The following is a 14,342-nucleotide window of genomic DNA, read 5'->3' as shown; positions in this document are numbered from 1 at the left end:
GGACCCTGGGGGCAGGCCCCGCGCCCGCGCCGCAGCCTCCCCGCGAGGCCGGGCCCCCGCCAGCGCGGCTAAACCCGGTGTTGCGGGAGGAGGAGAGAAGGGCGGCGGGAGGAAAGGCAAGGAAAGGGGAGGCGGCGGAACCACGAGGGCGCGCAAGACGGGGGGGAGGAAACCCCGCGAGGCGGGAGCGGGGCCGGCGCGGCCGCCAGGCCCTGGGGCGCGGGCTGGGGCGCAGGGAAGCCCCGCCCCGCCCCGCCCCGCCCCGGGCGAGCCGCTCGGCCTCGGGCTCTGGGGACCCCGGCGCTGCGGGAAGAAGCCTGGGAGGCAGCGGGCCTCCCGCGCCTGCTTGCGGGGGACGCTGCCCGGCGCGGGCGCCCTTCCCCGCGCCCGACGCTGGTTCAGGCCGGGCCTCGGCGTGGAAGCCCGCGCCTTCCCGCCCGCCCCCGCGGGGCCCGCCAGCCGCACCCCGAGGACGCTGCGCACGTCCGCCCGCGGGGGCCGGGGCCCGGGGCCCGGGCGGCCGGCAGGTGACCGGTGCGAGGATCTGCGCCGCCCCAGGTCCCGCCGGGCCGCCTCTCGCTGGCTCGGCGGTGGAGGAAGCCGAGGCCGGCGGGAGCCAGGCCTGGGCCCCAGCGCCGGGAGCGGGGCGCCGGGAGCGGAGCCCCAGGGAAGCAGCGGGCGGCGCGCTCCCCCCCCCCCCGCCTGGGAGCTCGCGCGAGAGCGGGCTCCTCCCGCAGCCCCGCCTCAGCCTGCCCCCTGGTGGGGGCCTGCGGCGTGGCAGGAGCGGCCCCGCTTCCCTCGCACGCTCCGCTCGTGGAGCTGAGGGTGACTGATGGGTCTGGTCTCGGCCGTGAGAGAAATAAGAGTTGTAGCTGCTGTGCTGACTGGTTCCCGTGAGTCATCCCGTTTAACCCATACAAGGGGGAAGGCGACGTTATTATTTCCATTTGCAAATAAAGAAGCTAGGACTTGGCTTCCCTAACCCGCACCCCCAACAGCCACTACTGCCGGGGTAACTGTTTCATGTACTAACCCACCCAGTACTCTCAGGCCCTCCCCGGTGCTGCTTCCTTCCTCTTGTCTCCCTAGAAAGCGTTACAAAGCAGTTTACCTCGCATGCAGTGAAGCAGGGCGCAGGCTGCACTGGGGGCCCAGGAGGCTCTAGAACAACCCCCACTCCCAGCAAGGAAACTGGGACAGGCAAGATGTTGATGGGTCTCTGCTTTAGGGACCACTTAGCTCTAGAGGTGGAGTACCCCAGCCCCTTATCCAGGGAGCCCACCTCCTAGCAGCAAGATTGCTGGAGGGGAAGGCCAGCCGCCAATCAGAATGTTGCTTGGGGACCAAGAAGTCAAAGTCAGGACAGGTGGATATTTCTGGAATATTTCATGCAGGTCACAGTAAAACCCGGTCCTGGAATAAAACATATTCATTTATACCAGCCTTATTTTATTTTATTTCATTTTTTAAATATCTCTTTATTGATTTCAGAGAGAGGAAAGGAGAGGGAGAGGGAGAGAGAGAAACATCAATGATGAGAGAGTCATTGATTGAGCGCGCAACCCTGGGCATGTGCCCTGACAGGGAATCGAACCCCGATGGCCTGGATCCTAGGTCGACGCTCAACCGCTGAGCCACGCCTGGCTGGGCCCAGCCTTATTTTAAACAAAAATAACTTAAGCATAATTAAAAAGTATGATGAGGTGAAATTGAAGAATTAGAAAATCCAATAAAACCAAGAATGAGGCTCATATAGTCACCATGCCAGGAGAAGGGCCACAGCTTTGGAACTGAGCTCTCTAGTAGCCAATTCAAACAGGGAAGCACAGTCATTACTTGGTGCCCAATGTCCACAAAATAAAAAGAGACCAGAGCTCAGCAGAAGTACAAGTCCTCCCTTCCCAGAGACCAGGAGGCAATTCTCTGTCCCCACAGTTTGGAAGTGATGTGATAAACATTGCAACCACATCCTTAACATAAACACAAGTTTCACAGGATTCGTTTCATCTGGTGTCCCTGTGACAGCTGGTGGCACTGTGTTCTGGCGGAGCCACTCAGAGCAGTGCAACCCTCGTGCCCAAGCGGCTGGTCCAGCTTAGTCCGGGGAGAGATTCTGGTGTAATCACTAAAATTGTATTCCTCCATCAGACAGACGTGAGAAATTCCTCTCCCCACCTGCCTTCTGATTTGTAGAGAGCCACAGTAAGTTCAATGTTATTATGCACGTGACAGCGCAGCCACTTGGGCTGCAGATTAAATGCACGTTACAACAGAAAATATGGGTGCCCAGAACAGGCCAGTCTCCCCACAGGGAGCAATGACTAGACAGCTCACAGTTCTTATCCCCTGGGCCCCCTTTCCTGGATCCCATAAAAGCCACCCCCTTCTGCAGTCACATTCTTTCTTCAGACAGAGTCCAGTACCGTGGATTCAATTTTTTCTTTCTTAATTGTGGTGTCCATCAAGCATGCTTCCAGGGTACTCTATGATTGGACTTGATGACTCCCGAACTTCCTCAGCGCCATCCTCAACTCCTTCCCTCGAGTCACAGTGTGCAAATTCACCATGACGTTTACTCATGGTAGATTAACCTCCACTTAACTTCCCAGGAAGCCCTTTACTAGCTGTGTGACTTTAGACAAGTTACGAAATCTCTCTGAGCTTTATTTTCATTACGTGTAATGTCGATAATGCCTACCTTGACGGGTGGTTTGAAATCAGAGTAAACTAGTAATAGCGACAGCAGCAAAGGTTCATGAGTTCTTACTGTGCCTGTCACTATGCTGAGCATTTAACACTCAATTATCTGACTGAGTCATCTCAACAACCCTATCACATGGGAACACTGACTGTCCCCATCTTATAGATGAGGAAACTGAGGCTTAGAGGGCTTGGTTAGTGCCTGCCCCATTAGTTACAACTATAATTATTCAATGTCATGAGAAAGGCAGGGCATGGGAGTTCAGAGAGGGGTCAGGAAAAATCTGAAACAAGGAGTCATTTGCAGATGAATGGGCTTGTTTGGTTGCTTTGCTTCTTTGTTTGCATTGGAAACCTAGTACTGTGTATATATATGCTCTTTGGAAAAATTCAAACAGCGCCCGTGCTTACAAAGTAAAAAGCTGAAAAGCTCCCACCGCCAGGGCAACCTCCTGATGTCACTTTCTCCGTGAATATAGACATCAAGCTGTGCAACTATATTATTTCATCCTTTCAGGATGTCTACTTTTTCCCGAGTTTCCCCAAAAGGATGTTTTCTGTGTTATTTCAGCCCTTCCAATAGTTTAAACATGGACTTTCAAGTTCTAACGGAATTTGTCGTTACCCTTAAATTTTTAGCAAAGCTATTTAAAGTTATATTTTTATTCAACACCAAAGATTAATCAATATCTTTAGTCTTTCCCCTAAACCAAACATACTTTCAATTCTTTCCTCCTCCTATTTCCCCTACCTGCCAGGATTCCCCAGGTTTTGTCAAAATCTTCTGGAACTGGAACCTCAGGGGCTGAATGAACCAGTTAATAGGCAGAGAAAGAGGAGGTGGGTGGGTAACAGGAAAAGGCTGTAGGCAGCCAAGGGCTCCAGGGCTCCAGGGCTCCAGGGCTGAGCACAGGGTGGGGGGGGGGGGGCCGGTGCCCGCCTGCATTCATCCATTGGTTCTGCAGACATTCCACCAAGTAGGACTCAGGGGTGAGCAGAAGAAACCAAAATGGGGGGGGGGGGGGAGTTGGCCGCATGTGAATAACCTTCGGTATGAGTTCCAGGCTCTTCTACCAGCCAATACATGAGCAAGGGAATGATCTGATTGGAGCTGACTTTTTAAAAAATATATCTTTATTGATTTCAGAGAGAGGAAGGGAGAGGGAGAAGAGAGACAGAAATATCAATGATGAGAGAGAGTCATTGATCGGCTGCCTCCTGCATGCTCCCAACTGGGGATCAAACCCACAACCTGAGACTTGAGCCGTGATCTTCTGGATCCTAGGTTGATGCTCAACAGCTGAGCCAGGCCAGGCCGGGCTGGAGCTGACTTTTTTAAAAATTAAAATACACATATCATAGCCCTGGCTGGTTTGGCTCAGTGGTTAAAGCGTGAACCTGCGGACCGAAGGGTTACAGGTTCAATTCCGGTCAAGGGCATGTACCTCGGTTGCAAGTTCGATCCCCAGCCCCAGTCAGGGCTTGTGCGGGAGGCAGCCATCAATGTGTCTCTCTCACATCAATGTTTCTCTCTCTCTGTCTCCCTCCCTTCCACTCTCTCTAAAAATCAATGGAAAAAGATATCCTTGTGTGAGGATTTAAAAACAACACACACATAATAAAATTTCCCATCTTAACCATTTTAAGTGTACAGTTTAGTAATATTAAATCCATTCACACTGTCGCCCATCCCCGCTCTCCTTTTCACCTTGTAGATCTGAAATCCTATACCCTCCCCCCAGTCTGAGCTGCCTTTGGGATGACAGAGCCTGTGGGTACGAGGCCAATTAGGAGACTGATGTAACCACAGAGGCAGGAGGCCGAGGATCCCCATGTGAGAAAGGAGGTCATAAACAGGAAGCAAATGTAATAGTTAAACAAAAGCACCTCCCGTGCCTGGCATGCTGTGTGCCAGGCCAGAGACCCTCTGAGGAGTCTCTTCCTCTCCTGCCCCAGCAGATGCCAGCACCTCCCTGGCTGTCCGAGCACTTAGCCCATTTCTACACCCGTTTCTCACGTTATTGAAGCTCTTGGATCATTAAATTCCACCCCTTAGCTCATCCACGCTCACTCCCCTTCAAGCCCTCTCCACCCAGAGAAATCATTTTCACAGTTAAATACGTTACTCCCACATCTCAAACTCTGAATTCCCTTGTCCCTTCCCGTGTGGATAAAACCCGTCATCTTAAAAGAGCCGCAGGCCCCGCAGGATCCGATCCCGGCTCCCTGGCTCGGGCCTCCCCCTCCCTGTGGCCCCCAGGCTCTGTCCCCCAGGGCTTCACTGGGGGGGTGCCTTCCGCCTGACGCGCCCCTGCCATCCCCATCCGGTCACGAGCACTCACAGGCAGGGCTGCCCTCCTCTCTGGCACGTCACTGTTCCAAATTCCATATTCTTTGCATGAACATGTGATTGTGTCTTTCTCTGTCGTTAGCCTGTGAGCTCAGGGGCGGGGGGCGGGAGGCGGGAGGCAGGGACCGCGCGAGCCTGTGCCCCGCAGCCCCGTGGTAAGCACGGGAGTCTTCACAGCTAACCGTGACTGATGCAATCTGTTGCAAGGAAGTATCTTAGAGTCTATTGCACTTAGTCACAGGTGACCCTGGAGAGAAGGCCGGGGAGGGGCAGGCAAAGGGGGTGCGTATGAAGGGTTTGCATGAGCTTGCGGGAGAAAGACTGGCCCCAGACCCAGGCCCTTCCGGAGCGGGTCACCCCGGCCAGCTCCTGCCAACCTCCCTCGGCACTGTCCTAGAGCGAGCCTTCCCTCCTCACCCCAGCACCGCACACTAATGACAAGCTCCTGGGAAAACCAAAGGCGGTGCAGAGGGACAGCAGTGTGACAAAAAGAGAGCATCATCACTTGGGAATAAAATCATCACAGGTAGCGGCAGGTGGGATTGTGGGCTCAAAGGTTTTCCTCTCCCTTTCCTGCTCCCAGTATTGAGCTCTGCTACTAATTCAGCGAATGCTCGGAGCCTGAGGTTCTCGGCCGCAATGCGCCAAGTGGGGCTTGTCAGGGAGATCAACCCACCCTCAGCTTCCAGGAAACTTGGCCTCCTGGGGAAGAAAAGACAAGCGCAGACAAAACGACTCTGTTTCTCTGTGATGCGTGTCAAGGGTACTCGTCCCCACTCGGCCCTGGTGCCAACTTCCTGGACCTTGTCCTCCCCTCCTGCCACCAGCGCCAGCTCAGCTAGTCCTGCTGTCCCTCCTCCCCTTGTCAGATTCCAGGGCAATTCTGGAACCAGCTCTCCCACCTGGGCCAGGTGAGATCATGAAGCTCCACCCTCAAATACCTGGGCTTTGATCGTTTGCAAAGGATGGGGTCAGCAAGAGACCATTTGGAGGTCCCCAGGAGAGACAGGGGTGGCTGGAAAATGGGGATGGACAAAGCTCACTTCAGCTTGCACCCAGAAGCAAAGACACTGCGAAGGACAGACTCAAGAGCTGCTTGTGTTTTATTGGCGATCAGTGTGGGGGCACAGGGGGACACTGATCTTGGGGTGCAGGGGGCAGTGGAAAGTGAAGGAGGTGCTGGAAGCTTGCTGATTGGATCTTGACTTAGCTCATACTGCAAGGGGAGGGCACGGGACCCCTCCTCTGACTTCCAACGTAGGGCTTCCCCTTGTCACTCTCCTAACCCCCCTGCGACCCAGAATTTTGAAGGCACCTGGGATGTTCCAAGAAGAGCCAGGAGGAGGAAATTGGTTGTTAATGCCTGGGTGTAGGTGAATATTCCCCCAGCTGCCTCCTGGGTACCAATCAGTAGTTCCCCAGCTGGAACTTGGGTATTGATTATTGATGCCCCAGATTCCCACAGGGTGTGGCAGGGGCCTGGTTCCCCACCCAGTTCCAGGACCTCCACCTCCCCAGGACACACTCGGACTCAGGGCCCCCCAGGGGTGACCTGGCAGAAGTGGCTGTTGAATCCTGTTGATGAGAGACCAGGGTGGGTGCTGGGCGAGGATTTCTCGCTGGGCTCCCAGCTCATGGGAACAGGGTGCCCGTCTAGACTCAGAGTCCCGGTGGAGGAGTGAAGCCTCAGGTGTAGACTCAGAGTCCTGGTGGAGGAGTGAAGCCTCAGGTGTAGACTCAGAGACCTGGTGAGGTAGTGAAGCCTCAGGTGAGGGGCCTGCGGAGTATGCTAAGGAACTCACAGGCAAAGGACAGCACCTCAGAGGGACGGCAGCAGCACTGGAAGGGAAGGACAGCTCTTGGGGCAGAGCTTCCCCCATGTGGTCCTCCACAGCAACCATGATCTGCCAAGGACCCTCTGAGGGCCAGGAATCCACGGAAGGCAGCCGCCCAGATGTGGACCACCTCTGAACCCCAGAACCTCCTGGCTCGGAGCCATCTGATGGAGAAGCATTGGGCTCCCAAAGAACCGTTGCTAAATCATTAGCTCTAGGGTCTGGTTTGTGCTGAGGATGTTGGGGATTGGAGGGGCCAGTCAAGGTAGGTTGTCCAAGCAGAGGCCAGTTTGTCCCCAAGCCTTGGGGATCATTGTCCTCCCCAACACTGATGCTCCGGGCAGAGAGACCTTGGGGGAAAAGAAGAGGAGGCAGCCAGTGACCCAATGCCCTCCTCTGACTCCCTGATTCCCTTGGCTTTGAGTCTTCCATTCCCCGAAGCCAACTCTTACTGCCCCAGGGACCCAAGTGTGCACCATCCTACCTTTACCCCACCCTTAATTTCAGTTCCCCAGAGCCCCTTGTCCCCTCATGCTCAAGGGCCAGGCACAGCCTCGGTACCTGAGAAACGAAGGCAGACCAGGAGCAGGGCCAGAGGAGCCGGGCGCTGTGCCGAGCAGCCCTGCATGGTGCTCAGCTCTAGGATGTGCTCTGGCCCCAGCCAGCAGCCTTTATCCTGTCAGCGGGGCGGGGCAGCAGAAACAGGCTGGGACAGAGGTGTGCAGACAATACATCTCCGCGTTCCACCCTCGCCCCTAATGTGGTCTGTGCCAAGGGGTGCCAATTGCTGGGCGTTCCCACCTGGCTTCTTTCCTGAAGTCCCCTGCCCCTTCCCGACTCGGGTGTCCGGGCTCACAGCTCTTCACTGGTGGCCAACCCTGCCCTTCTGGGCTAACTGCACCTAGCCCGGAGGGCCGTCACCCTGGCGCCCCGGCCCCTTCGCTGCCTTCTCACTGCTCCTCTCTCATCGCCCACATCCCTCGCTCTACCCCACCTCCGCTCTCCCCCTCTCTACAACCCCGCTCTCTCCTCTCACCCCCTCAGCTCTCACTCCACCTCCCTCCTCCCTTCTCCAGGACCAGGACGGAGCTCTCTCCTCTCACCCCCTCGGCTCTCACTCCACCTCCCTCCTCCCTTCTCCGGGACGGAGCTCTCTCCTCTCACCCCCTCAGCAAAGGCAGCGAGAGTGTAAAGGTGTGGTCCCCGCGGGCTGTGCCCTCCCTCTGGCGGGACTCACGCCTGTGAAGGCTGGTGCTGGACCGCAGGCCTGCCATGCCCTCATCTTTCCTGCCTCTTCCGGCCTCCACTGAGCCCCCAGGGCGGTGCCCCTGGGCTGCTCCTCGGCCTCAGGCCTCTGGGCTGGGCTGGCGGGTCCCAGCCTTCCCAAGGTTCCACTGATGTCCCAGAAGCCCACGGAGCCCATGCTGGGGACTCCCGGAGGGCGTGGGGTCTAGCGGTGAGGTCCACTAATGGTAGCGGAGAGGAAGCTTGGGTGGGTAGGGGCAGAGGGGAGGACTCGGTGAGGGAGCGAGGAGAGAAGGCTCCCGCAGCAATGAGAGCGGAGAGCCCTGGGAGCGGGGTTCAAGAGCCCAGACAGCCTCTGCGGTCATTGTGCTCCTGCTCTGGGGCAGGAGCCGCAGGGATACTGACGGCCCCTGAATGGCCGTGGCGACGTGGGACCCCGAGAGGCACAGGAGAGCGCCACCGAGGTCTAAGAGGACCCAGGACTCCGAGAAGGCACACAGTCCGCCTCTAGCTCACACCGTTTATTGAGGCATCTGCCCAGGGTCTGCAGCGCAGGGCGGGAGTGGAATGGGCCGCTGAGACCCAGGGCAGACCGCAGTGGTTGACCAGGCGGCCAAGAGGGTCTGAACAGTGGTCATTCTCAGGTAACGGTGAGGCTGAGCTTTATTTGTCAAAGGGAGAGGGGAAAGGAGGACTCGTCCAGGCATCGGAGTTACTCTGGGACAGTTCGGGGATTCCCAGTCCCCAGTCTGAAGGGGCAGCGTTAGCCAAGGGACCGCGGCTCTGACGCGGCAGAGGAGGCTCGGGGTGGGCACGGGCGGGGAGGGCGCTGCCCAGCTGGGCTTCTGCGCAGAGGGAGAGGGGGAGGAACGGGGGGCTCCCAGAGCCCGGGGTGAGGCCAGCAGGGGAGTGCGCCCGCCCCAGCGGGGAGCAGAGCAGCTCTGGGGAGTGAGGAGGGGCCCAGCTGACCCATGCCTGGGCCTCCCGGTCTCCGCACTCCCGCTGCGTGTGTGCGCGCTGCACATGCATGCAGCACAAGTGACTTATGGACTGTCATGAAGCTGTCCCTGGGGCTGGAAGACTTTGGGGTCAGCTATCTGGGGCCCCAGGGGCTTCACCTGGGCCAGGATGTCCCGGATGGAGCGGCAGGGCATCTTCTCAGAGCCGTGGCAGGGCTGGGCACCAGCTGAGGGATCAGGTTCGGGAGAGCCCCTGGGCCCCCCGCTCAGTGAGGAGGAGGAGACGGAAGCGCAGGGGTGGCCAGCAGAGCTGGCCTTGCTGCCACAGGGCTGGAGGATGATTTTGCCACTGGACTGGGAGCTAGAGCTATGGCTGAGTGAGCCCGGGCCCGGTGGGGAGCAGGGCCCCTGGGAAACACTGCCGCAGGGGTGGGAGCCTGGCGCAGAGCCCCCAGAAGTGCTGGGGCTGCTGGGGACTCTGGAACCAGAGAGGGAGCAGGGCCCCCTCACGCCTGCACAGAGCTGGACCCCCCAGAGCCCACTGGCTGGAACACGATGGCCGAGGAAGCTCCAGAGGGGTAGATGCTGGCGGAGCTGTGGCTGGGGATGATGGGGTTGCTGGAGAAGTACTTGCCCTCAGAGATGGGCGGCCCAGCTGCAAAGGAGGGCACCCCTGGCGAGCCTCTCACAGGGTTGTCTTTGGTGAAGTACCCCACTGGGTAGATTTTGCCCTCACTATAAGTCATGCCCGGGGCCAGGTAACTGTTAGAGGAGCCACCCACCACCTCATAACTGCCATAGGACTTCTCTACAGAGGTGATGGGGGGGCAGGGCTGGCCTGGGAGGCCACCATTGCTACAGGGAGAGCCTTGAACCACTCCAGGGCCGCCAGAGCCGTGCTGCTCCACCACCACAACCACTGGCCTTTGGCCCCCTGACACGGAGTGGGAGCTGGAGATGTAGGAGCCAGAGTGGGAGACAACGGGTCCCCCGCTGCAGGGAGAGTCAGGGACATCGGAACTACAGGGGCGTAAGTTAGAATTGACCCTTTGGCCACCACTGCCGGACACCCAGGAAGTTTGGGAGACAGAGGAGCTTGAGCCTCCTCCAGACTGGGAAGAGCTTATCACGAAGTGGGTGGAACCACCATTGGTTGGTGGAGCTGGGCCGGACCCCAGCTGGGAGGAGCTGGAGGCACTGTGCAGACTAGAGCCAGACCCAGAGGAGTAGCTGCTCTGGGAATACCCTGTTCCTGGTTTAAACAGCAAAGATCCTGAAGAACCACCCTGGGCCACACTGGATCCGCTGGAGCCACCACTGAAGCCACTGCTGGAGCCACTGCTGGAGCCACTGCTGGAGCCACTGCTGGAGCCACTGCTGGAGCCGCTGGAACCACTGGATCCACCACTGAAGCCACTGGAGCCACCACTAGGGCCACCAGAACCACTGGAAACACTGGAGACACTGGATCCGCTGGAGCCACCACTGGAGCCACCAGAACTGGAAACAGAGCTGCTGGAGCCACCCTTCCCAATGAGACAGGGGTCATTGGGGGAAGTGATACGTGTGGGGTCCTTACAGGGGTCTGAGAAGGTCCCAATGCTCTTAGCCAAGGTCCCTGGGGAGGAAAATCATGGTTAGTAAGGGCCCAAGAGCCTTGGCATCCTCCCTCTCCTTTCAGGCCCATCTGCATCGCCTGCCACTCTGATTTCTCCTGCGAGTGGCCCAGGAGAGTCGGGCAGAAAAGGGAGGGAGAGGCTGTTATCTCTAAAGGGATATGGCAGAATAAGGGCAGCTCCCTTTTTCTGGGAGGGGGCGGGAAAGGGCTAGCATCTGCCGGAAAAGAAAAGGAGACTGCAAAGTGGGAGGCCTGGAAGAAAGACACAAGGAGGGCAGAGTAGGACAAATGGCCTACAGGACCTGCCCCAGAGAGACAGCAGGTGGAGACTGAAACCCAAGGTGGGCGTAGATCCCCAGGGAAGAAACCCCAGACAAGACCGTGGGACCAGATGGGAAGAGAAGACACAGACAGAACAACAGCGGACCCAGGAGGGAGGGCAAGGAGCAGAAGAGACACTGAGAAGAGAAAAGGCGGCGGCCAAGGGGCTGAAGTAGAGGGCAGGGCACTTAGGGCCCTGGCTGCTCAGCAGCTTCCCCGGAGGGGCCAGCTTAGGCTAAAGGCGGAAATTCTGCTTCCAACTGCTCGCCGCCCGTGGGGAAAGCTAGGTGGGGGCCGGGATGTGGGGGCATCACTGTTGCTCCAGAACCTGCGGGAACAGCCCCACAGGACAGGCTCTCCTAGCCCAGCCCAGGGACACCAATGGAACCTCCCCCGAGGTTCCCGGCATCAGCTTCTCTCTCCCTGCCCAGCTACCCTGGAGCCATGCCCCCGCCCCTCCCGTCTCCCTCAAGATGCAGAGCCACCTCTTTCCTCCAGGGCTCATCTACCTGTCCTCTGCGGCCCACATCCCCTCCCAGTCCCCAGTGGCCTGGACAGGGCCACACACTTCGAGTCACCAGACCTCCCTGCCTCCCTCTGGCGTCACTGTAAGCGCCGCCGAGTGTGGGTGTGGATGTGGATGTGGGTGTGGAAGGGGCTTGAAGACATCAGCAAGTCCTGCCATGCTATTCCTACCACTGCTCCCCCAGCCGGCCACCAACACCCAGGCTCACACCTGGAACTCCCAAGGCCCTCTTCAAGGAGACACTCTCTGTGCCCCCAACGCCACCCAGCCCACCCCTCCCACAGGCCACGCAAGGTCACGAGTGTCCAGATAACAGCCCAGCCTGGGGTTTGCCTCCGCTGTACTTTCTAGTCGGGCTCCTGAGCCAGTTTCCTAACCTCGGGGAGCCTCGCGCTCCGGTGCAGGGTGGGTGAGAACAGCAAATCTCACTCGGTTCCCCTAAAGGCCGAGAGTGCTAGAGCAGAGTCTGGCCCGGAAAGGCTCTAAAAATGGAAGTGACTGTGACTATGAAATATCCAGTCTTCACCTTCTAGAACTCAGACAGCAACAGACAACTTCTATATAACCCTCTGGAATTTCCAAAGCACCAACACATAACCACATTTTAGAGCCTCAGAAACTGAGGCTCAGAAAGTTTAAGTAGCCTCCCTGGGTGATGGGAGGGATGGGCAGTGAGGAGCAGCCCCGGGCCCCAGCGTCAGACTGTGGAGCCTTCCCCTTGCTGGGCTCTCCCAGGCTCTAGACAATCCCTCCAACCTTCCCCCCTCTCCCACCCCCTCACGCCCAGGCCCCCCTCCCTGCCCCGTACCTGGCAGGAGGAGGCCAGCCAGCAGCAGGGCCATGGCCCCTCGCCCTCCCACACGCCCCATCCAGGGTGCCCGCGAGGAGCCCATCTTGGACTTCATGGCTTTCTGACTGCCAGCAGCTGAGGCCACCCGGGCCTTTATGGCAGGGCTGGACATTCTCTGGGCAGGAGTCACTGTGGGGAGGGAGGAGCAGGGAAGTCAGTGCCCAGGGGAAGTTGGTGTGGCAGGAGGAGCTGAAGTAATCAGTTGGGGTATCTACCTACTCAGCAGCCCAGGTGCTGTGGTGCTGGTGCTGTGGCCACGGCCCTGCGGGGTCTGCCCTGGCTCCTCGTTGCCTAACCTGGAACCAGGTGCTCTGCCCCGATAGTGGCCACCCACTCTGGGGCGGCTACTCTCACCATGGGCCCAGTCACCTTCCCCTGTTGGCCTGTTCAACTCCCTATCCTCCCACCTTGCCAAGGGACGTGGGCATTTCAACTTCCCCTCTGCACCCAGTCCCTGCCGCACCCCCCCCCCCCACACACACACGCACGCACGCGCACACACACTGCCTGGTTAGCCAGGTTCCCACCCACAGCCTCTGGGGATCCACCACTCTCTCCCAGACACAAAGGTATGCACCCGGCCCCTGTGCCCAGGTCATCACCGCCACACATCTATCAGTGAGGGAGACTTTTCCTCTCAGAAACGGGAATTTGCCTTCCGAAACCCAGCTCCTTTGACTTCTCCCTTCTGGGGCCTCCAGTGACAGCAAGCTGATCAATGTTTCTCATATCAGTGTTTCTCTCTCCCCCTCCTTCCTCTCTCTCTAAAATAAATAAAAACATATCCTTAGTTGAAGGTTAAAAAACAATACTAATAACCCTGACCATTTGCTCAGTGGTTAGAGCTTCAGCCATGGACTGAAGGGTCCCAGGTTTGATTCCAGCCAAGGGCAGGTACCTTGCTTCCAGGCTTGATCGCAGGCCCCAGTCAGGGTGCGTGCAGGAGGCAACCAATCAATGTGTCCCTCCCACATAGATGTTTCTCTCTGTCTCCTTTCCACTCTCTCTGAAAAGCAATGGAAATAATATCCCCAGGTGAGGATTAAAAAACAACAATAATAATAGACACAGCGTGGAGGTGCAAGAGGGTATAGGGGGGATAAATGGTGATGGAAACAATAAAAGAAAGAATAAATAAATATATATTTATAGATAATTAATAAGCATTAAGTATATAAAATACAAAAGTGAGTAAGAACTAACTAATTCAGAACAGCTATCATCACAGAGGAGGAAGACCTGGCTGCCTATTAGCTTGCATAGGGACATATGAGAAAAATTAATAATCATGGTGATTAAGGGGGTTGGGCTGTGGGCCTGGGTAGAGAGTAGTTCATCACTTAATCAGGCCTTGATGTCTGCCATGGCATCATTCTGTCAACTTTCATGAAAGTGTGGTCAGTAGGGTCGTCCCGCTTTCACGGGTCTGGGGTTTAAACACCTGAAGTCAAGATGTTACCTCTAACTTACCCAAAACTCTGTGTCTATGGCCAACAGCCCTGAGTCTTTGTTCCTAAGACTGTGTGATCCTTACCAGAATCTAATGATTAACAAAGGGGGTGGACAGCCAGTACATGCAAAGGTGGAAGGACAAGAAAGGAATGAGGCAAAGTAGTCACGGTGCCATTAGACTGGACAAGGCCAGTGTGAATCAAGAAGACAGAAAGGAGAAACAGAGTTTGTGAATGGTTATGTGGCTTTTATTACATTTCTGTCATGAATAGGCCAATTTTTTACATAAACGTAATAGATAACTTATAAACACAGGAGGAAGCAGAGATGATGCTTTGTCTTTTTTTTTTTTTAACATTCTAAAATAAATGATGTCCCCAATAGAATCATAGGCCTTAATGAAACCTCAGAAAACATTTTCCAGTTATCCTTGGACTATCTTTGTATTACTCTCTGATTTAGAATTCTCTGTCTCTCATAAGAATC

The 14,342-nt window shown here is 56.8% G+C and overlaps 1 protein-coding gene and 1 pseudogene across 1 annotated transcript; both read right to left on the bottom strand.

Moving 5' to 3' along the window:
- Positions 1-6,261: 6,261 nt before the first annotated feature.
- Positions 6,262-7,513, bottom strand: LOC148090662 (uncharacterized protein C6orf15-like). Its single transcript, XM_087813410.1, has 4 exons — positions 7,447-7,513; positions 6,814-7,235; positions 6,366-6,735; positions 6,262-6,266 (listed from the first exon to the last, which is right to left on the bottom strand). The coding sequence occupies exons 1-4, from the start codon at positions 7,511-7,513 to the stop codon at positions 6,262-6,264; spliced, it is 864 nt and encodes a 287-aa protein (XP_087669536.1).
- Positions 7,514-9,173: 1,660 nt separating this feature from the next.
- On the bottom strand, positions 9,174-12,459 carry LOC148090661 (corneodesmosin-like; annotated as a pseudogene).
- Positions 12,460-14,342: the final 1,883 nt, after the last annotated feature.

Source organism: Miniopterus natalensis, chromosome X, assembly GCF_054644295.1.
Source record: "Miniopterus natalensis isolate mMinNat1 chromosome X, mMinNat1.hap1, whole genome shotgun sequence".
NCBI lineage: Eukaryota > Metazoa > Chordata > Mammalia > Chiroptera > Miniopteridae > Miniopterus > Miniopterus natalensis.
The sequence above is the reverse complement of the archived record's forward strand: the minus strand, read 5'-3'. Positions and strand labels throughout refer to the sequence as shown.

Coding starts and splice junctions, on each gene's coding strand:
- LOC148090662 (XM_087813410.1), bottom strand. CDS start 7,513: ATGCAGGGCTGCTCGGCACAGCGCCCGGCTCCTCTGGCCCTGCTCCTG. Junction 7,236..7,446: donor GGTCTGCCTTCGTTTCTCAG/GTACCGAGGCTG, acceptor TTTTCCCCCAAG/GTCTCTCTGCCCGGAGCATC. Junction 6,736..6,813: donor CCGCAGGCCCCTCACCTGAG/GCTTCACTACCT, acceptor TCTACACCTGAG/GCTTCACTCCTCCACCGGGA.